The sequence below is a fragment of the Haliotis cracherodii genome, unplaced genomic scaffold (assembly GCF_022045235.1).
Source record: "Haliotis cracherodii isolate W230 unplaced genomic scaffold, xgHalCrac1.p SCAF_10, whole genome shotgun sequence".
Taxonomy (NCBI): domain Eukaryota; kingdom Metazoa; phylum Mollusca; class Gastropoda; order Lepetellida; family Haliotidae; genus Haliotis; species Haliotis cracherodii.
The window spans coordinates 39176252-39200784 of record NW_027266265.1 but is presented as its reverse complement, the minus strand read 5'-3'; the positions used below and the strand labels follow the sequence as shown (position 1 = coordinate 39200784).

Sequence of the window (24533 nt, the reverse complement as noted above, 5' to 3'; positions counted from 1 at the left end):
TGTCAAACAGAGACCCCATAAAAAGTGATGTTAAATGCAAAGGGTTGGCAAATAAGATGGTAATATCCATGATAAGCTCTCCATCAAGAATGTGAGTAAGATTCTGTCAAATAGAAAGTCAGTGAATTAGAAAGTGTTTCCAGGAAGCATTACTTGCATCTAGTAGACCAGCTTGTAAGTATTCACTTTAGCCAGAATAAATTGGAAAATTGTGTTTTTGATGATTTGAGTGCAGAGAGTAATCTTGGTAGTGTTGGGATCAATATGTGATCACCAGAAGCCCTGTCACAGATGGTGCTGTGAGCGTTGTCACAGATGTGGCTGCGAGTTCTGGAATTACTCCTTGCTCAGCACCAGAGAGCATGGACATCTCCCAGAGCTGGCTGTGAGTTTAAAGTACAGTGTAAACACTACTAGTTGCTGGTCTTCCTAAGTCCATTGCAGTGTTATTGGTAGGACAGGACCGTGAAGCTAAAGCTGTGGTCATGGACATACCGGTACTGATGAAGTGTCTGGAGGGTAGGGCTGGGAAGGGTAACTTGGGTACTCGGCTCGGGTCAGTCCTGAGTAGCACCCGGGTACCCACAGTACTACCCGGACCCATGGTTACGTGATATATTGTTTAATGACAAAAACTCGCTATAACTCAGTTGTTTCACTACAAGTTGCTAATGTTCGCATTTCTTTCTGACAATGCACACATTCCTTTTGACTTGTATATGTTTGAGTGAACAAAACTTCAGCAACCTCAGTGTACGCATGTTTCTGAAAAGTTTTAACTAGGGCTACAGTAAAACAATTCCCAGTCAGACATTTTGTTCCCATCTTTTGAGACCTACAGTGGGTACCCGGGTAGGTTCGGGTATTAGAGGGTTGGGTACCTGGGTAGTAAATTTGGATTTGTCACAGCCCTACTGGAGGGACAGTTATTGAGTTGTAATATAATTTATCCAAAACTGAGTTTATCATACATTTTCATATTAATTGAGGAAACAAATTGTTGTGACTAATTTGACCCTTGGTTTAAGTATTTGCTTATTTCCATGAATTGACATGGAAAATTACTTATAAAGAGAATACATTGTAAGGTGGCACATATCCTTAGGTATTATTGTACTACAGTCCTCTGCAGATCATGTATCACAGTGGAGACTTTGTAAGGTGAGGTAAAATTGGGTTAACATCGCGTCCAAGATTACAATTGCACTTACATAGCAACATGCATGCACATGTGTGTGTGTGTGTGTGTGTGGCTGCTTGTATTAGTTTGGACTGATGCAGATTGAAAGTGCTAGCCTACTGAGATACCATGCTGCAGTTTAACATGAATACCCCACTCAGACACAGTATACAGACTCTGAACCAACCAGTCCTTGTTTTAGCCCCTTATTGCCGAGCGCCAGACAGGGTAACAACAAGTACCATCTTTTAACATCTTTTTGTATGACGCAGCCGATGATTGAACCCCAGACCTTCCGCTCTACCGCTAGACCACGGATGCGGTCGAAGACTTTGTAAGTGATAGGCTAAAGGAGACCTAGAATAGACAACCGTCAAGTGCTGATGGTGCATCTTTAATTGTTGTTAGTGTAAAGCAGCTGAATAGGTAACGGTAGGACAACATGGCAGATGGTAGAACAAGTCACATTATCAAGTTGAATGATTTGAAGGTCATTGAATGTCCCTTTTTGACCAGCTTAAGATATGATTACATATAGACCTGACATCAGTGATATGGTTGAAAGCTGGCTAAACAAGATAATCAATCAGTTAATCCCATATAGGGAATATGAATGTCACTGGGATGCATCCCTTGAAGCTACCTTGAGGAGAGCCCAACATCATTGTAGTGGTAGTATTAGTGCCAGGATCAGCATATCAGTCTAGTATCAGTGACAGACCGCTGTCATGGAATGCAGGAATTAACACTTGTGCAGCAACTGCGATAAGGCTTCTATAACTCTGCTCATAATGATGTTCACTAATATGGTGAAATTTGTATGGAGTCAAGCAGGCTGCCTGTTGAAATCTGGGGAAAGCTGTAAGCTGGGGGATTTATTGGGATCTGGGACACATGCTGATAGGAACTGCAGAGGTATTAGTGTTGGGAGGCGACAACCAGATAATTGAAGATGGAATGAAAGGAAGGAGTAGGGGATGGACAGCAAGCAATACACATTTGGTGGAAGCAGGGATGGTATTGGAAGGAGGGGCAGGGTTGGGCAGGGAGGTGCACATTTGGTGGAAGCAGGGATGGAACAGGAAGGAGGGGTCAGGATTGGGCAGGGAGATAGACATTTGGTGGAAGCAGGGATGGAACAGGAAGGAGGGGTAAGGATTGGGCAGGGAGGTGCACATTTGGTGGAAGCAGGGATGGAACAGGAAGGAGGGGTCAGGATTGGGCAGTGAAGTGAACATTTGGTGGAAGCAGGGATTGTATAGGAAGGAGGGTCAGGATTGGGCAGGGAGGTGCACATTTGGTGGAAGCAGGGATGGAACAGGAAGGAGGGGTCAGGATTGGGCAGTGAAGTGAACAATGGTGGAAGCAGGGATGGTATAGGAAGGAGGGGTCAGAATTGGGCAGGGAGGTGCACATTTGGTGGAAGCAGGGATGGAACAGGAAGGAGGGGTCAGGATTGGGCAGGGAAGTGAACATTTGGTGGAAGCAGGGATGGTATAGGAAGGAGGGGTCAGGATTGGGCAGGGAAGTGAACATTTGGTGGAAGCAGGGATGGTATAGGAAGGAGGGGTCAGGATTGGGCAGGGAGGTGCACATTTGGTGGAAGCAGGGATGAAACAGGAAGGAGGGGTCAGGATTGGGCAGGGAAGTGAACATTTGGTGGAAGCAGGGATGGTATAGGAAGGACGGAGAAGGGAGGTGGACATTTGGTGGCAACAGGACTGGTACAGGAAGGCATGTCAGGGTTGGGCATTTGGTGGACATTTGGTGGGAGTAGGATTAATATAGGAAGGATGGGACAAGGCTGGACAGAGATGTGGACTTTTCGTGGCAGCAGGGGTGGTATAGAAAGGAGGGAATATGGTTGGACAAAGAGGTGGACATTTGGTGGCAACAGGATATGTATAGGAAGGATGGGACAGGGATGTGGACATATTGTAGCAGCAGTGAAGGTTTATGAAGGATGGGCAGTGTCTTTTAGTGGCAGGGAGGTTGATCAGTGAAGAAGGGGATAAGGTCATTCTTTGATGGAAACAGGACTAACATTAGAGTAGTGGGACAGGGTGGTCGACATTGCCAGAGTTGTTGGTATAGGAAGGATGGAGTAGAATAGGATAGGATATTGTAAGCTTGGAGGAAGACAAAATGAGAATGATGCTTATCTGTTCAGGAGGAAGCTAGGCCATCAGAACACATATCCCCATGGTTGCAGAATATATGTAGTACTGAAAGTGTGTTGATGTATGTGTTGTTTCACATCCTAAACATCTTCCCGAGGCAAGGGAGTTAACTGACTTTAAAAGTCCAGTTTCCACCCTTGCCGAACAAGGCCGGAATTACTTGGCTCGATCGTTTGTGCCACCAGTGGCTATTACCAATTATGTCGCTTCTAAGCCTCTCCTATGCACCAATCAGATTCCACCTTCTCGTATCACTTGCGTTTGCTTCACACAAAATGGTGGCAATTAGTCAGGATGATCTGATCGATAATCAAGATTTATATTGTGATAAAACGGGTCTTACATCGCAGAGTGCATCAAATCACATGAGCACCTTGATTAAAAACACGAAAAGATTTGGAAAATATCTGCTGACAACGAGTTGGTGGTGCACATGCTTTGCAAATCCTGCAATCGATCGAAATCTGCACGACAATTTACGAAGCGGATTTTGATTTCGGTGCGCGATTTTGATTGGACTATGCATAGACTCGTTAGTCCAGACAAAATGTAACTCCAATATACCAGCCTAGTTCGGCAAGGGTGGAAACTGGACTTTTATAGTCAGTTTACTCTCTTGACTCGGGAAGATGCATCCTAATATGACCCAAGTACATCCAGAAATAACAAATGATCTTGATTCAGTATGCCAAGACAAGATCTAGACGTTATGGGTAGAGAAAGAGATTGTGTATATACTTACATGCTAGATTTCACAAGAATGCAAGGAATAATTCAAATGACAAGAAGAAAAACTTTTTTTGTAATGTATACTAGAATATGAACAGACTGCCATGATAAATGTCCCAAGCAAACATTTAAGAGATTTGTGAACAATGAAATAAACTCTAGAATGACAATAAGCAAAGTAAAGGTTTCAAACATGGAGCCATGTGAGTGTAACTCAAGAATGACCAAGGGTTTGTTTTTTGGTCATTAAAGCAGCTAATGTTGAGACTTAATGATCCAGTTAAACAGATAACCTGTAAGACAAGAAAGCACCTCCTATTCCGTCATGGCACTATGTTCTTCACAGCAAGTGTTTACAGCTCGAACTGTTATTACTGTTATTGTTCCAGCTACTACGACAGGTATCCGATTCTGACAATTAGTCTTCTTCCCATCAGCATGCAACAACAGCACCCACAGGTGCAATGGGACTGTGTTTTTGCCCAATCTACATGGCATAAAGTTGTTTTATTAGCCAGCAACAGATAGCAGAGGTTAAGCCAGCACCATTGAGGCCTGGGATAACATAGGCCATAGCCCATTCTCCTCATGCTGCCAGGCTCCAAGGTAGCTTATTCCTAGGGGCACTATAGGCACAATTACTTAGCTGTGATGGGAGGAGCAGGTGCTTGTTCCCTATCATAATAGACATGGGAATTCCTTCTCTTCTGCCCCATTCACCAAGATTGCACTCAGATGACTATTTACAGGGGAACTTATGCTCATTATCATTGCTTCAGATCTGTATTTAATTAGCCCTGCTTGAGTTATTTATATGCTTTGGAGATGCTGCTTTGGCAGTATCATTGTTTCCACAAAATGTTTTCCCTGCTTTGTTAAACCTGGAGTTGGACTATGTTCCTGGGGACACTGGGGTATTGTTGGCTGTGATGTACTGAGTGACTGGTAGCAACATGACACTGAGGAGGAGTAGGATGTGGAGGAGGCATAAATGTATATCAACCATATGTCAGTGTGTATCTGTACACCATGGCAGGAACATCCTCCCTGCATGGCCAGCTCAGTCGGTGGAGGGAGGGGGTAATGCCGGAATGTAGCAATTGCTTAATTGTGGACAGCTGTGATGGTCTGACCTGGTACAGATGGCCGTCCATGTCCCCATCAGTCTTTGCTAGAATGTTTTGTCTCCTGGTCCAGACCTGTCTTTACGGCAACTTTTTCAGTAGTTTTTAGATGTTGTGTTTAGATTACTGTCAATTGAGCTTACTAGATTGAATAAATTTTACATTTTGGGTTTGACTAATGATTAGGGTTGAAGACTGCCATCAGATTAAACTATTGCTCTTGCTGAGTGAGTAAGTGGGTGGTGAAATGTCAGTGCAAAACCTGTTAGAAATAATGTATGTAAAACTAACATTTTCTAAGGAATCTCAATTTGAAATCTGTCTTTAGAACTAAACAACATACAAGATACAAGTTTTTTTTAGTGCAAACGATCAATGCAGAAACAGTAACAATATTCTATAAACTATATGATATTCACCTTTTGGATATATGAACTATCTGCCCCAAATAAAATAAAGTTATCTGTTGTGATACATTTAGTTAAATTAAATGACATTTTATTTTGTCATTTTTGCCTGTCTTTCCTAGAGCAAAAGAATTATCCAATCTAAAAGCAGAAAAAAATAATTTCCACCTGTCCACATCAATGACAACAGTGGAATTAGACTGAGTGAGTGAGTGAGTTGGGCCTCAGTTTTGTTTTGTCCTGTCAGCATAATGTTAAAGGAAAGCCAGAAGTGATGCAGGTTGATGATGGTTACCATTTTGGTGAAACCCATGAGCATGTGTATGGTGCATACAACATGAATAGGCCAAATAAGGGATTCATGCCCCATAATCATAGGTTTCTGGCACACCTAAGGGAGGCAAGTCTGCAGAGCAAATTGTGACACCTTGGGCTTGCGTCATGTGCTCTGAATTGATAATGAACTGAAACCTATATTCAAGTGATGTTGGAGAATGGTTTCTAACAGGTGCTTCTGTTTTCAGGACGGATGATGAGGGCCCTTCCGGGAAAGGCTTTAAGTTCATAATAACAGCTTTTAGTAAAGGTAAGTGCAAAGATTTAACTGATGTAGTACTTTAGAACTACCATATTTTGCCCCATACCCAATCCCATAGGGGGTGCGGTCGGGTAGCCTAGTGGTTAAAGCGTTCGCTCGTCACGCCGAAGACCCGGGTTTGATTCCCAACATGGGTACAATGTATGAAGCCCATTTCTGGTGTCCCCCGCCGTGATATTGCTGGAATATTGCTAAAAGCGGCGTAAAACCATACTCACTCACTCACTCAATCCCATAGGGAAGATTCTGGGTTAGAATGCTTCACAAGTGTTACAAGCTTGTTGTTCTGGCTCCTGAAATGAGGATGAGATGGTCCAAGTGCTTGATGAGTAGGAATAGATCTTGGATGGTGATGCTAGGAAATGACTGTCACCTGGTTCAGTGGCTGTCATCGTGCTCTGATGGATCATCCCTCACACCATCATCATTCACCAGCTTCTCTGTTTGAGAAATAATTCCATTACAGGTCATCATGACATATCTGGCTGTTTGTTCTTGGGACCAGACTGTGGATTGTCACTGACATCGTCGCCTTCCGGCAAATCGGAATAAAGCACATCACTCGCTAATATCTTAGCAAATGTCGCTGTGGGCGCTTATTAGAGCAGGGCGCTTGTTACGTCGAATACAGTACTTACAATTCAATTTGTTTGTATGCTAATCAAGTATTAAGATATATATATATAAGATGTCCATACTTGACTGGTGCAATAGAAAAAAACAAAGTAACTAGGATGGCCAAAACATCTTGGCCATCATCTTGTGAAAAGTACTTTTCCTGCTTCACCGAGTTCATCAGTTCATCAGTTATTAGGGGCGGTCGGGTAGCCTAGTGGTTAAAGCGTTGGCTCGTCACGCCGAAGACCCGGGTTCGATTCCCGACATGGGTACAATGTGTGAAGCCCATTTCTGGTGTCCCCCGCCGTGATATTGCTGGACTATTGCTCAAAGCGGCGTAAAACCATACTCACTCACTCATCAGTTATTACGAAGTTATGCACGGATGAACTTTGTGAAAGAGGAAAAGCACTTCACATATGAAGAAGATATTTACTTTTATAGTCCAGTGATAAGAACTATTAACCAATACTATCATCTGCGGTAGATACAGTAGCATGTTCAACTGCTGTACCAGTTCATAGGAATCATAATAAAATATGTGCTGAGGTAACAGATTCTGTGAAAGATTCTACATGACGGACACTGTTCTGCTTCACCATGGTTTATGGGATTAGCTGTTCTGTTCACAGTGTTCATGTGACCCGTGAAGATCTGGGTAGGATAGGTCTTGAGCAACCCATGCTTGCCATTAAAGGCAACTATGCTTGTCGTAAAAGGCAACTAATGGGATCGGGTGGTCAAGTTCACTGACTTGGTTGATGCATGTCATCGTATCCCAATTGCGCGGATAGATGCTCATGATGTCAATCAATGGTTTGTCTGGTCCAGACTCGATTATTTACAGACCCGTCATATAGCTGGAATGTTGCTGAGTGCAGCGTTAAACAACAAACAAACTTAGTGCTAATTCATCACAACCTCTTTACTGTCTTTGAAAATCGTGCTTGCCCGCTAATCGGGGACTACAAAATCGTGAGGACAAGTAATAATCCAATGATGGTACTCACCATTGACTAGTAGCATTTGATGGCTATAACCCTGAACCTGAACAAGGCATCAATTTTGTTACAAACTGGAACTGAATAAAACTGACAGAAATGTAATCATAGTAAACATTTTCTCCCTTGAAAAGCAGGAATGACTCTGAGGATCAGTGAATCAATGTTTACAATAGTCTTTTGGATTAGTCTTTTGTTGAAACAAATTTCAAATGCTGCTTCTAGACCCTGTGTTTGTCTGTAAACCTCCCCCTTTGACTGTGATCAGTGTGCCTCCCACTGCCACCCATCACCGACCTCAGTCGAGTTGATCATTGTTATTAAGTATGTATCTGAGCACAATGTACAAATGCCCCCAACTAATGCCCAGTCATTTTCTCAACTCAGCTTTTCTTTTATTCTTCAGCCAGTACGATAGTGAAGTTGGAGTAGTTAATGATTGGCCATGTTTATTCATAGCTAAATCATGGTTTTCAACATCAAAGAGTTTTGTCAGGGGGAGACAAATCCACACTGACAACATAATTACCTCCCCTGTAGGGCGACAAAACCCCATGACATTCCAATAATAGTTGCTATCTTAGATGCTCTTTTCCTGACCTGCTTTTGTTGTTTGGGGGATTAGGGGGTCAAACTGTTTGTCATATAGTTTTCTCACAATTTATGTTCAAAGAAATCTCTTGTAATGCCATGTAATCCGCCTGACTGTTGAAATATCCTTTATAATAAGCTGTGTATTGTGTAAGATTGCTATGATATGGGACTCAGGCAGACTAGTCACTGGAGGTGAGAATTGAATCTACCCCCAGAGGAGGATCCCTGGCACCAGGCTGACACTTCCTGGAGGCAGGGGACGCTTTGGGGGAAGGAGGGGGAGATGGTGGAGGAGGGGGTTCGGTTGTAGAAGGGGTAGTAGGGGGTAAAGAGAGTGATGACAAGATTAGGTGAGTCAGCTTGGGTGCCTGTTGGTTGAGAGGAAGAGGGGGTAGTTCGATGTGGGGAGGGGAATGTGCATTGGAGACAGGTGTATGTGTGTGTTGGGGGGAAAAGGGGATGATTGTGGTTGGGGGTGGGGGGTTAGGATGGGTGATGTGTAGGGTAGGGATGGGTGTGGTTGAAATGTGATGCTGGTGGTAGAATAGGGTAAAGGGAGGTGATATGCGGTGTCGGGGGGGACATGGTGGTTGAAAAATGAGGTTTGCGTTGGGAATAGAAGGCTTAGGGTGGTAATGAGTAAGTGAGTATGGTTTTACGCCGCTTTTAGCAATATTCCAGCAATATCACGGTGGTGGACACCAGAAATGGCCTTAATACATTATGCCCATGTGGGGAATCGAACCCAGATCTTCGGCGTGACGAGCGAACGCTTTAAGCACTAGGCTGCCTGACCGCCCAGGGTGGTAATGTGTGGGGTAGGGATAGGTGGTGGTTGAATGGTGGGAGGGGAGAGGGATAGATTCATGGAAGAAGCTGTGTGTTTGTTTGTTAGAGGGGACAAGGGGGGTGAGTGGCTTTTGGTGGCATGGTTGTTATGGTGCAATGCAAGTGTTCTTAGGTGATATGCATGTGGTCGTATAATGGTATAATCAGGACCATATGGTCAACAGAGAATAAGCAGTTTGTAAACTTATTATTGTCGACATATCTATTTATAAGAACATGACTGCAATATGTTTGGCATTTAGGGAGATATAAGCATAAACACCTGTGCACACATTTATTCCTCCATAAATGCAAATAATATGGAAGTCAATTCAAAATACATCAACAGTGACAGAATAAATTAATATTTCATGAAGGTAAATCTGTGGATTAGTTATCTAAGGCAGAAATGCATCCATAAATGTAACTGCATTCATCATGTTCTCTGACTGATTAATAGGATCAGTGTTTAAAAGTTACCCTTAAATAGATTATCATGCCTATATATAAGGTTACCATAGAAACTGTTTGTCAAAACCTGCCTGTATGAATACCATAGCAACAAGTTCAGGTGTGAGAAGCTGACCTACAGTGACCGAGCGGGATCGGAGCGATTTGGTGGACACTGAGGTGATCATTAACCAGCATAGCATGTGACACTTGATTTGTAGGCTCGGCAGAGTATGTATATACTGGGAGGTCTTTGTACAGTATAGAGCAGTACTAAGTTACAATGGTATTGACCAGCATAGCATGTGACACTTGATTTGTGGGTTTGGCAGAGTATGTATATACCAGGAGGTCTTTTTACAGTTTAGAGCAGGACTAAGTTACAATGGAATTGACCAGCATAGCATGTGACACTTGATTTGTGGGTTCGGCAGATCATGTATATACCGGGAGGTCTTTGTACAGTATAGAGCAGTACTAAGTTACAATGGTATTGACCAGCATAGCATGTGACACTTGATTTGTAGGTTCTGCAGAGTCTTTGTACAGTATTGAGCAGTACTAAGTTACAATGGTATTGACCAGCATAGCATGTGACACTTGATTTGTGGGTTCGGCAGATCATGTATATACCGGGAGGTCTTTGTACAGTATAGAGCAGTACTAAGTTACAATGGTATTGACCAGCATAGCATGTGACACTTGATTTGTGGGTTTGGCAGAGTATGTATATACCAGGAGGTCTTTTTACAGTTTAGAGCAGGACTAAGTTACAATGGAATTGACCAGCATAGCATGTGACACTTGATTTGTGGGTTCGGCAGATCATGTATATACCGGGAGGTCTTTGTACAGTATAGAGCAGTACTAAGTTACAATGGTATTGACCAGCATAGCATGTGACACTTGATTTGTAGGTTCGACAGAGACTTTGTACAGGATAGAGTAATACTAAGTTACAATGGTGTTACCAGCATAGCCTGTGACTCCTTGTGAAATAATTAGTATTATTCCCAGATATCTGCACGATATAAACACTCCAGATTGGGGTTGACTGACAGCAGACAGCCTGGTAATATCACCATTCTTTCAAAATGTCTCCCACATGTCCGTCTTATCAGAGAAAGTCACACAACTGTGTCCAAGGAGTGGTCCATGTCAGGTTCCAACTGACAGAGGTGCTTCACCTGGCACTAGTGGTCTGGCAACCACTGACCATGGAGGAATGTGTCCACCCTGGCCTCTTACATTACAGTCATGGACAAACAGTTCCGCAAACATACTAGAGGGGTCCTTCAAAAACTCTTGCCATTTGTTGGAGGGGAAGGATAAGATTGTAATGACTTCTGTAAATACTCCAATATGGAGGTGACAGGATCCGTCAATACAGTATTTCTGGTTGGGAAGGATTAGCTGTGGGCCAGAAAGGAGCCATTTTGGTGAATATGTCTTACAGAGAACATGGCAGTTGGCAGGCCAGCTAACTGGTAGCACTTTCTTATTTTACTTCTCGGGTTGGTAAACACTCCAACTGTTTGAGGGGAAGAGGTGAAAGTATTTAATAGGTTCATATTTTGGTTAAGAGACTTGTAAACACCAGAGGGGCTTTCTGCACCGTGCCATTTATCAGGGTTATTAGCGCTAATGGCAAGAACTCTGTAGAGTATTTTGTCAATTTCTTTAATCAGTAGATGGAATCGGGCCATGAAAAGTCTCATAGAGGGAAACTGTATATATTCCAAATCTGCTACAACGTGAAACCTCACTAGTGATGTTACAGAGTATTTGACACTGGTTCAAGGAGCTACTCCGAGAATGAAGCGACATGATGGCTGCCATCTGTTTGTATACTTGCCGTCTGCTGGGGATGGCTGGTACCCTCAACACTGGGTAACCTCAACATGAAGATACTTTTATCCAAGAAATCTAAACTAAAATAATTTATGAGTAAATGAACCATTATTTTCTATTCAGAAATGTGTGAGAAAACACTCGCTTGCTTGTTAGTGTGTTTGAGTAGCTCATGGCTGTCATATCTGACATTCATGTAATAAGCAGAAGATTTATTGTTTCAAAAGCACTCAGGGTTGAAGGCTGTTTTTTAAATCTCACAAATTATATTTGGCCTTATGGTAAAAACTGAAAAAAACTTTTGCTAATAATGACTTATGGGAGAAAATGGCAAGAAAAAGACTTCATTAGCAAGTTGAGAGTTGGTTCTCCTTGTGTCACCAGAACTACTGGTTTGTGGGGCTTTCATGATCCATGGAATCGGTCCAAGTTGAGACTGATCTTATTCAAATTCGCATATTTGGTATGGAATAGGAACCATATATGGAAAACTCATGGAATTGTAAATATATTGACTTATAACTGCAGTATATTTGGGTGTAACCTTGTGAATTTCTACAAAAGTTTACTTTCAAGCAACTCTTTCAGGCCTAACATGTCCTATAAAAAATCTACTTAAAAAGTACCTAATCCATCCAATTTGTAATGATTGTATTTTTATCACAAATCCGATGTTTTAGAACATAGTGGAACACTTCCTTTCCTCTTAAGATAATAGTGTTTGCAAACTAATGATGGATATTTGTTTACAGAATCGGAATGTTTTTGCTTTAAAAAGCATGTACATTTTCCCTCTCTTCAGAAAGTATAATTAAGCAAAGATTTTTTCAGATAAAAAATTATGTTGTTGAGGACTATGCTGGCACTGAGGCCTCCTTAGATATACATCCAGTGTCAGATTTGTTATTTTAGCTGGAAAAAATTGTTGTAAGCTTTTATCAGTGAACCTTAAGAGGAAAAGTAGTTTGAATTTTTTCGTTCCCTTTTCCGGAATAATTTGTTGTGTTAAATTATTGTTTACATTCAGATGGGTATTTTTCTAGTTTGGTGGTCTTAGGTGATACATTTTGCTGTCTTCTTGGAACAAATTGGCCAACTGAGGTTGGAACACATGTAAGCATTGCATGTTGATAATGTATAGTAATCTTCATGATGATGTTATGACAGACTGGTTAAGTAGAGTTTGTATTTTGTGTAAATACTTTATGTTTTTGTAATAAGAAGAACAGTTTCAGCTGATTGTACTTAGCATTATGCTGGTGGAAGCTGCCGGCCAGGAAACCCAGCCTTGTCTGTCATGGCTACATACTGTATTACAAAATTGTACAAATATACCTTTTGTAAGACTTTGTTATACATTGTATCAGACATTTTACACTTCATACTTTATTACAAAATTGTACAAATATACCTTTTGTAAGACTTTGTTATACATTGTATCAGATATTTTAAACTACCTGATAGAAATCTTTTAGATTCATTTGTCACAGGATATGAATTAATCTGGTAAAATCTTTTAGATATTTTTTTCGTTTGCTTTTTAACAGCACTCTCAGCAATATTTCTATTGACATTAAGAAATATTGCACCATTTTGCCTAGCACACAATATTTATTTAGATATATTAAACTACCAATAAACTGCATTATGGAAAATTAGCCAGAAATACACACTAAAAAAATATATATATTGTATAGCAGGATAAACTTGTGTTCTTCAGTATTGAAATGTTGACAATCTATTTCTGCTGTCAAGAGAGTGGAAATGTTCTAGCTTTTATACAATTATATATTTGTCTGTTGTTTAACACCTCACTCACCAATACTCCTTCTAAATGACAGCTATCTGTAGATAATAGAATCCGGACCAGACAAACCAGTGATTGATATTATGAGCAACAATAAAAACTTTTAGAGTGTGTTTACACACTATGAACCAGGTAACGAGTCAGACCACCCATTCCATTGAGTCGACACATGTGCCATGCATAGGTTGTCGGGGACCAATTCTTACACAAATCCCCACAAGGAGACACTGAAATGAACGCTTGTATGTGTATATTATATAAAGCACACCCTTCTACACAGCTGTGTATAGATGTAGCCACACGTGAACCAGGTGGTAACAGCCACTCAGCTGACACTAAGATGTATACACATGTCCTACTGGCTGAGCGATACAATAAACAACATCCCGTCACATGACATCACGCCTCCTGACACTAATAATACCTGTCACATCTTTTCATATTTCCTCCCTTTTCATGTTGGAAGGTGAAAATTGGAGAAATTGGCCTTACCAATCAGTGTCAACGATCCCGTAAAGTTGTCACGTGACTGGGGAGAAACTAGTGCGTGAAATTGTCCACGATCTTCGTGTGTATTAAGCAGTACTAATTAAATTTTGGGGAAAAGTAATCTTGGTAATTCTTTATCTGTTTTTGAAGGTCTGTTTATGATTGTTCATTTGTTTCATGGAAAACAGTATTTAATCACATTATTCCCCGAGGCTGAGATGTGTTGGTGTTGAGAAAGGAAGAAAGATCATTGAAGTAATTAGACACACACAGGGTTCATTCTTAACACTTTCTTTTTTTATAAGTACAGTATACTTGGAAAAAGAGTGAATGTTTTTTATCATTTATCTTGTTTTCAGTTCTTTTTGCATTTGGTCACGTGAAGTAGGAACTTTTAAATACCATGCAAATACCTTGGGATATATATAAATCTCTCTTCTGATGTAATGAATCAATTTCTATTTTTTACAATAAAATCAAAATAAAACCAACAAAATAAATTCATCCAATGTATTAGAAGAAAAGAACAAGGACAAGAAATCAAATTTACCTTGATCTTTTAAAAAAAATTTCTTGTGTGCGGCTTCAGAAATTTCTTTGTCACAGGAAAAATGATTATGACGATGTTTGTTGTTTAACGTGTCACTCAGCAATATTCCAGCTGTATGACGACAGTCTGTAAATAATCAAGTCTGGACTAGACAATCCAGTGATTGACATCAGGAACAAAAACTGTGTGGTAAACAGTGTCAGGGTGTTTCAGTCTTATTGCAGGTGCTTCCTATATCTGGCTTATATCTCATACTGACTATATTGCTTCAACTGTACAACAAAGAATATTTTGGTCATCTTGAACATGAAAAACTCACAAGTTCTTAATTTTAGTGCCAAGTCTATTGGAAGATGTACCAGACTTTATCTCAGAGCAGCTTATATCACTAGATATATTTTCTTATTCCAGTAATCAAGTCTATTCACAGAGTGTTGGAATGCAGCCCAACTTTGCTTACAGTTAGCAGTTTACATTCCCCATGTTCAAATGATAACAACTAATTCTTGTTTCATTGAAATAGAACATTACACGCATCCAGCTTACCCTGGAGAATAACATCCGAATCTGACCAATCAGAGAGCGGCTTACTTTACACACAACAGACACAAATGTCTACCTTCCAGGCCTGCGATAAGCCTTTGTCAAAATGTCAGTGGGATGGCAGATTTACTGACGTGGTGTTAGCAAATACGCACAGAATAGAATGTTATGAACTTTGACTCATTATTGGCAAATATCATATGTCGAAAGTGGCAATATTTGGCATTAAATATTGCATGGTAATCATTTTAGTTATGGTGTGACAGGAAGGTTAGGTGGCTATTGTGATGGTGATGAGGATGGGTGGACAACTTGCTGGAACTGAATAGATGGGAGAGCATCCAATAGAACGGCACGTGGTTCGTAACTTGGAGACAAATTACGCAAATAAACATTCGGCTGACACTTTGATAATGGAAATAAGTGTTAAATGCTTGTGGAACTATCTCACTCTCCATATTCAATTTACACTCGTGTATGCATATTTTTTCGGACATTGTGTCGGAAGTCTCAAGAGAGAAAGCTCAAATATTAGCTTCTACGTGTCATAATTTTTTAAATATCTCCCAAATGACAGATTATTGTGAAGAAAAGCCAGTATTTATTTGTACGAATAAAAGAAATGTTGGCCGCTTTACAGATGTCATTGGGTATCGACCGAGTATGCGACTCAAAGAACAAAGACACACTTATTGGGAACATTTGGCGCCTATTTGAAAAAGAGCCTGCAGCATTGAGACGGTCAACTCTCGATTTTATTTATCCAATAACTCCGAGTGACTAAACTGATCTGGTAGTTTTATGAAAGTTTTCCTTGGCTTCATCGCAGCTAGATAGAATTCACGGTTCTTCTTTCGTTGTGAAGTCATTGCTGCCTGTAATTTGTAGCTAGGTCAGACATCGTGCAATCTTTTTGCCTCATGTCTCTATACACAAATGCATTTCTTTGCTTTGTGTGCAAATTACGTTAGGTGCAATTTCATTGCAAAACAACTTTTGACTCATCAGCCTCTGCAGTCAGAATTGATCATTTAATTCCAATATTCTGAGATATTTTTCTTGGATATTGTAGACAAAAAGCAAATATTTTGGGCAGCTGTGTATTATTTTCTTGTTGTCAATCTTCTCACTAAAATGATATGGGCATGCACAACTGGAATTCACATTGTTGCTAAGAAACACAACTTTACAGATGACAACTTTGGGTTTATTGAATTAGCAAAGTTTTGATGTAAATTCTTACACTGTACTCAAGCAGGAATGGTTGAGAGAGTGTAAGAATCTACATCGAAACTTCACTAAGGCATTAAACCTGAAGTTGTCATCCATAAAGTTATCTGTTTTCTTATTTACCTACCAACTTTTAAGAGTACCTATCAAACAGTTAACATATCCTTGATAAATCAGATCTCAAGGTCATTTTGTTATGTGTTTAAAACAAGGTCATTCTTATCTGAATGAAAGACGTATATAGATATATATAGATATATATAGATTGTATATACGTCTTTGTCCCAATATACCAGTTCACTTGATACATTGAATCAAGGAGTCATTATGTGTTCATGGTGATATGTGATGTGCCGTATGGCAAATCACAAGTCGAAGTTAAATACTGTCCAGGAAGTAACTCCTCCAATGTCATGTGGTTTTTTTAAGAATAATTGTGTTATTCTCCAACCGTGGTGTATCTATGAAGTCCAGGTTTATCTTGACAGCAATGTCTCCAGGTGTCGTGTTGCCTCATTAATCCTGGTGTCCGCCAACGTGTGGTCGGTCTTTCTCGGATTACACTCATTCACGACACCACTGAGGTGGAGTATCCTTACAGCTCGGAGACACTGCAGGCACACCACATACAGGACAGAATCCCATTGCACACCTTCAGTGCTTGCTAAATCCATGCCGTATACAGTTAAACAGTCAGATCCCACTCAGATTTTAATGAGGTCTTTAGAAGAGTGGATGAAAAATAACTGGCGAATTTAGGGCTGGGATGAGTCCAAATTTACTACCCGGGTACCGACCCCACTATTACCCAACGCTACTCGGGTACCTGCTGATGGTCTCAAGAGATAGGTTCAAATGTCCGATTGGGAATAGTTTGACTGTAGTTTTATCTCTATTCAAACATATAAAAGTCAGAAGGAATGCGTGCATAGTCAGAGAGAAATGCGAATATTAGTCACTTATAGTGCAACCGTGGATGTTCTAGATAATTTTTGCTATTAAACAATATATCACCTGACTAACCATGGGTCCGGGTAGTACTGTGGGTATCCGGGTCCTATTCAGGACCCACCCGACTCGAGTACCCGAGTTACCCATCCCAGCCCTAGGAGAATTGTTTGAATATTTATTAGTATTACTTTACTGTCTTAATGGTGAAAGTTTGAAAGAAAGTAGTTTTTGTGGTTAGATTTTTGGGGGGTGAGAAGTTGTGATTTTTAATCATTGTTTTTCAACATAAGTGTGTCATAGATAATCAAGCTTGTGGAGTTGATGTTTAGCCAGGAGGCAGAGAACGAAAAAATATATTTTCAGTTTTCGTATTGATAATATGAGTAGGATTGTATTTAATCTCTGAAATGAAAATATTTAAAGATCACAATGGTTAGATTTTCCTTTATATTCCTTATTTCAGAAAGTAGGGAAATCTTGACTTACAGACTTGTATGGATTTTGTTGGAATATTTTTGTTTCACAGTCTGTGTAAGACTGAGAATCACAACACCTGTATTGTGGGGGACGGTGATTATGTTGTGTGTCCGTGTCAGAGTTAGAATTAATCTCCAGCAACCTATGTAGGTCATAGGAGGCGGCTTAATGGATTGGGTGGTCAAACTCGGTGACTTGATTTATAGTGTGCCATCCTGCCCTGATAATGTGGATCAATGCTCATAATTACAATCATTGGATTGTCTGGTCTAGACTTGGATTATTTACAGACCCTGTCATGTAGCTGGAATGTTCCAGTGTTGAACAACAACAAGCAAACCAGACTAAGAATGCCATTTATAGCCACCCCAAATCTGTTGAATTACTGTGGTCTGCCAAAGGCACCTGGTGGTATTGACCTCACCCAGCACCATCAACAATAACACTGGCTGTGATCAACAAAATTAGTCTGCATTATGACTAATACTTATACAACTCGCTTCATTGATATTTACTTCTACATTGACAAATATGAAAAATCTTGTCGAACAAATATGAACGTTTTTACATTGGTAACCTTGTGGATGCTTTGGCTGATGATTTGGTGCGTGACTTGACACTGGGTCGTGGTCAGTCCTGTGATTAGATTGGAGTGGCATGATGTCACTTATTAATGTATACGATTATTTCATTATGCACTGATAAAGATTGATGGGAGAAAGAGTTCTTCATAATTGCAGCTGCAGCCAAGTACATGGCTTCACATGACTAACTCCGTTGCATCTATCATCTTGATGTGCTTCGCCAAGGAACAGTTTAATGATTTGTAATTTATTTTTTTCTTCACTTTTGGATTTATATTATTTATAAAAAATGCTTTCCTATCTGAATAGGTCTTAAAGGGTAAAATCAAGAATTAACTGGGAATTCAGAAGAGTAGCCTAATAATCTCCTATTGATTCCAGGAAGGGTAGTAGGTCCCCAGCAACCTATATTTGTTGTAAGAGGCAACTAAATGGATTGGGCGATCAGGCTCTGTGACTTGGTTGATTGCATGTCATCCTATCCAAAGGTGCTATTTGTCTTTACCAAACTTGGCACAGAGATAGTTCTAGTGGTGAATTGGTGCCTTTTGATAGTTTGGGAAGTTTCATATTTATTTATCCATGACATGTATTTGCCATTGGATTTCAATGACTTTGTCCTCTTATTAATCTTACACTGAATTTTTTCTTTGTAACTGATCATCTTTCAAATCCCTTATATAGGAATGGGTGCCGTCCATCCGTCCGTCACATTTCTTTCCGGAGCAGATCTTGAAAACCATACCTTATTTCTTCCCCAAACTTGGCACATAGATAGGTCTAGTGGTGAACTGGTGCCTTTTGATAGCTTGGGATTTAAAAAAAATATATTTTTCGAGTTTCCATGGCAACGACTTTGATTTAGACTAAAAATGGCAGTAGTCCTTGTTTCCGGAGCAGATCTTGAAAACCGTACCATATTTCTTCACCCAAATTGGCACATAATGTCATCTCACAGTATTGAATACATTTCCTTTCTTGTTGGTAAGTTCTGCATTGCTTGTGTGTATGTTCCTTCAAAGGTGTCATGGACACGGTTGTTGCATTCACTGACTAACTTCATGCAGAAACACAACTCATTACAAATACAACAGTGTAACTGATCTTAAACCTACACAACTGTATAAACACTGCCTCCTATCCTGTATATATATTCTTGTCAATCATACTCTGTACTTCACTTGCTTGATAAGGGTGTTAGAACCTACAGCGCAACCATTGGCCATTTAACACAATTCCTTGTAATTCTGAAAATCCTGAAAATAAGATCTGTTTCTTTTCAAATCATGATGTAATTAGCTTCAGACAATGTTTGGTCACATCATGAGACGAAAGTGATGAAGAGTGAGAACCTCCATTGCAAAGCTTGCTTTCTCCTAGTGAGGACCTCAATTGTGGGGCTCGCTACCTCCCAGTAAGGACCTTCATTGTGGGGCTGGCTACCTCCCAGTGAGGACCTTCATTGTGGGGGGCTCGCTACCTCACAGTGAGGACCTTCATTGTGGGGCTCGCAACCTCCCAGTGAGGACCTTCATTGTGGGGGGCTCGCTACCTCCCAGTGAGGACCTCCATTGTGAGGCTCGCTACTTCCCTGTGAGGACCTTCATTGTGAGGCTCGCCACCTCCCAGTGAGGACCTCCATTGTGGGGCTCGCTACCTCCCTGTGAGGACCTTCATTGTGGGGCTCGCAACCTCCCAGTGAGGACCTTCATTGTGAGGCTCGCTACCTCCCAGTGAGGACCTCCATTGTGGGGCTCGCTACTTCCCTGTGAGGACCTTCATTGTGAGGCTCGCCACCTCCCAGTGAGGACCTCCATTGTGGGGCTCGCTACCTCCCTGTGAGGACCTTCATTGTGGGGCTCACGACCTCCCTGTGAGAACCTTCATTGTGGGGCATGCCACCTCCCAGTGAGGACCTCCATTGTGGGGCTCGCCACCTCCCAGTGAGGACCTTCATCATGGGGCTTGCTACCTCCCTGTGAGGACCTTCATTGTGGGGCACGCCACCTCCCAATGAGGACCTTCATCGTGGGGCTCGCCACCTCCCAGGGAGGACCTTCATTGTGAGGCTTGCTACCTCCCTGTGAGGACCTTCATCATGGGGCTCGCCACCTCCCAGTGAGGACCTTCATCGTGGGGCTCACTACCTCCCTGTGAGGACCTCCATTGTGGTCCCAGTGAGGACCTTCATTGTGGGGCTCGCCACCTCCCAGTGACACTGCTACTGATTCTGTCACTTAACATCATAAATGTTCTCTTGTCAAGTTAATTTATCTTTTTATTTCATCTCCTCTTGAAGTAACATTGTTTTATTTTAAATGAAGTGTTTCGGTTTTCAAGCTCTTTAAATTGATTAAAGTCCGAAGAAGTTGGTGCTGAGGAACATCAAAGCAGTTTACTCTGCTCTTAGGATGATTTGATTAAAGTTTAAATTTTTAAAAAGATATTTGAAACTTTTTGTCAATTTTTTCCTTCTCTCTCTAAATATGGCTAAATAAGGCCTGTATGTTCGAGTCGATGGTATGAATCGTAGGCTACACTTTAATCATTGTGTTCTGTGAAGCAAACACGTCAGAACGTGAACCAGCTGAACCGACACTATGGGCCGAGATTTGTGCTGCTCGCTGGCTGAACACTAGCCTGGAGGCATCCACTGCTCATGTAGGGAACTTTGGGAGATTGCATACGCTTTGCATCGGTGCCTGTGTTAAATACAGCGTGACTGCTGCATCATGGGTAGAAATACGACAACATCTCCGGAGTTGGAACAACTCCGAACCTCATTCTAAAATCAATGTGGCGAATTAATAGAAGCAATGATTTCATTATGAAGAGAGAATCGACAGGAAATGACGAGCCCTGCGATGGCCGTCTGGACAAAGAGTAAGCCTCGTCTTTGCGTTGCCGCTGCCCCAATGTCCCATGCACAGGAAAGTCTGGTTTTGTCACATCAGCAAACATCTGCACACTGTATCACTTAATGCAGCATATTACACACAAGCCCACTTTGTCACAGACAGATGCAAACTTCTTGGCCAGTTGTCAGGCTTTGTCAGACAAGTTACACTTTCTTGAAATTCAAGAGTCCAAGTTTTGTTTCATGACTGGATGTGTAAGTTATATCAAATGGCAAATGTGTCGTCTGCCTTATGAACAGTCGAGCTCATCTTACAGATTCTGATTTTACATTATATATCTTTGAAAGATGATTTTTTTCTTGGAATATATATAGGATAACAGTGTAATTCTAAATGTATTATTTGTGTCTTGACATTGGAAATGTTAGAATACAGAAGGAAGGAAATCTGTCATGTACACTATGTATGCCCCAATGGGTATTTTCAAAACCAGTTTTACATATACAGTAAACTACGGTTATAACGAACTCATACCACTAATTTTAGTTCGCTACAACTGTAGTTCGTTATAAGTGGGTATACAGCATATATACAACAAACGTGCGGGACCATAAAACAGTTTGTTATATCTGTCCGTTCGTTATAAGCGTGTTCGTTATAAACGTAGTTTACTGTATATCATATTTCCTCTATTAAGAGCCAGCTTCTATTAGTGAGTGAGTATGGATTTACGCCACTTTTAGCACTGTTCCAGCAATGTCATGACAGGGCACACCAGAAATGGGCTTCACACATTGTACAAATGTGGGGAATCGAACCCAGGTCTTTGGCAAGTCAAACGAATGTTTTAGCCACTTGGCTTACCCACCCCTGGCTTCTGTTAAGGACAAGGTCTAGAGGTGAGATCTTGAAATAAGAACCACGTAAATACATCAGTCATCTACAGCTAATGGTTTCTCCCAATTTCCTCTGAATACCATAAAGTGACTTCTGTCACAGATATGAAAGAAACAAGGGAAGCACTTTATGAGAGAAGTAAGGCTTTCAAAATGTTTAAAGGTAGACATCTTTTTGCGGACACCTGGAATCATCCCAATATTTGACAGTGATTCATCAACCCAAGCTTTTGATAGAGTCAGAATTGTACCATGGACTCCGCTTGTAGCACAGATTTTATGATTATGGAAAGCGTGTTGTCGCTTTTAATTACCTTGTGCCATACATGGCTTAATTCTGTCTGTCTTGGTGTTTGCTGCCATGGAAATGTTATGACAATGTCAACAAGGCAGCAAAACATATTAAACATGTCTTTGTGACCTGGTAGTCACAGTTAGAAGATTTGTTTGTCTGATGCTTGATTTCTTGTATGAGTCAAGTGTGTGAAGACTATTCTTTGTGTCCGTTGCTTTAGTTTTGCTAGAATACGGTACTGCAAAAAGTGGTTTGAACTTTCCTGTGCTCCCTCAGTCCCTCACTCACTCACTCACTCACTCACCCACTCACCCACCCACTCACCTTCCCCAAACCCTACTATACCAATCACTATACCACCCATTCGTTCACTTGCTCCCTTGTCCCCCCAAAGGCCCCTCTGTCTGTCTCTGTCTGTTTGTCTGTCTCTCTGTCTCTTTCTCTCACTCACTCTCTCACCCACTCACTCACTCACTCACTTACTCCTGTTGTCAAATAGACACATCAATATATCCAGCACTGACTGTAACAATATGGTGGCTCAACAATTGGGACTACAGATCTTCATCAATGCTCTTTAAGCTTACAGACGAGACAGCCAGCACTGGTGGGATGAATGTACACACCAGAAGTCTATGTAGGGTTGCCGTAAGAACTCCCAACACAAATCAATAGATTGCTAATGGAAGTTTAAGACAACGACATTGGAGTCCACAGTCTCAGGTACTGCGGTGACCCTTGTGTCATGGGTTTCTTTATCAACACATCCCACTATCAAAATAGTGTAGACACATCACATATTAAGGCATTATAAAACATACAATAGTGCTACGGAAATTAGAAAAAATCAATTTGTAGACATCGGGAAGAGCAATAAAGTTTCATGGTCGTGTCTGTCTTCAATGGGAGCAGATTTGGTAGTAGAATCCAATACTGGTGTTTGCTCACAATCATATCAACACTCAGGGGGAAATACCAGAGTTTCCCCACATTGTTTTGTTTCCTCCAAATTGGGATGGAGACATATTCCGAAAGTAACATTTTGTCAGTGGAATTGAGTTTTATCATTAAGTGTGGAATGTCGGGGGCTTGCTGTGCCATTAGCAAGTGTTTATTGGTATTGGGATGTCTCTTCGGTCCTGGACGGTCATTCAGGGCTGATTCTCTACACAGGCAACTTCAGGGAAATTAATATTGAAGCAGACGGTCAACCTGCTCAGCAGCCATTTGCAGATAGGGAAGTCATGTTTCAGATGGAAAATGTCCCCAGCGAGACTTCAAGAGCTAAATCAACCAGAGAGGCATAAAATCATTGATTACATACTGTACGTACCACTAGGATACTTCCTCTGCCGCAATCAGGCTGTTGCATGCCGTGATAGATCGTTGGAATTGCGAAAAACGAATTAAATAAATCTTATTTGCTTCACACTCCAGTGTTAGGTACATAAATTGCCTTGTAAGCATTTTGCAATTCAAACCATTTTCAGACGCAAAGATATTCATGAACAATGTCCACTTCCAGATATTTCAATTTCATCAACTGTAATAAGATAAAAGGGTTTGAATAAAAACTGAAACTATATGCAAATATTACCCAGCTGAATGCCTCTCAGTGATAAAATGGGACACTCTAAATCATTGACTTGGCCACTATGGTTGGAAAATATATAGGAATAAAACTTCTAGTGGGAACATCTATTACCCTGTTTTCTGAGTTCATAATGTTTAAGAAATACATTGTTTATGAACTTTGTGTTCTTACTAAGTATTTCAATTATATATGATGTAATAAAATTCATCGAAAAGAAAAACTAAATGCAAATAAAAGTTGTTTCGATTCTGCTCTACTAGTAATCTAATTACATTACCATAACAGAACCAGCCAGGCATTATAAATGCAGCATTCTTTCCAGTGTTAGCATTTCAGTCAGTGAGCATCTTCTCTCATCCAGCAGTGATTTTAGTATTGGCTGCTGATGCTACGACAAAGGTCGAAGATTTGTACGAGTAATCAATAAGAAAAATGAAGTGAAATCTCGGTGTGATTTGTGTCCGACACATGACCCCCCAGGTACAACAGACTAATCCCCTGTCACATACAAAACATAGATTTATCTTAGATCCTGTATGTACTATGATGACCCTTGTCAAATGCTTGTTTCATGCCAGTGTTGATAAATTGGCTGTTCTCTAATGCTTTATTTTACTATAAAAGGGCTTTGAGGGATTGTTTTTGCCCGTAAAAGGTAGTTATGAGTAGAAACGTCCTTTCAGTGCTTGTTATATGGAA

At 40.8% G+C, this 24533-nt stretch overlaps 1 protein-coding gene across 2 annotated transcripts in view; it reads left to right on the top strand.

The window, feature by feature from the left end:
- Positions 1–24533, top strand: part of LOC139450448 (uncharacterized) — a 197897-nt gene that overhangs the window by 89052 nt on the left and 84312 nt on the right. For both annotated transcript variants that reach the window (XM_071232164.1, XM_071232157.1), the window contains exon 4: positions 6145–6206. In XM_071232164.1, the coding sequence (XP_071088265.1) occupies positions 6145–6206 (62 nt within the window). The remainder of the gene's footprint in view (positions 1–6144; positions 6207–24533) is intronic.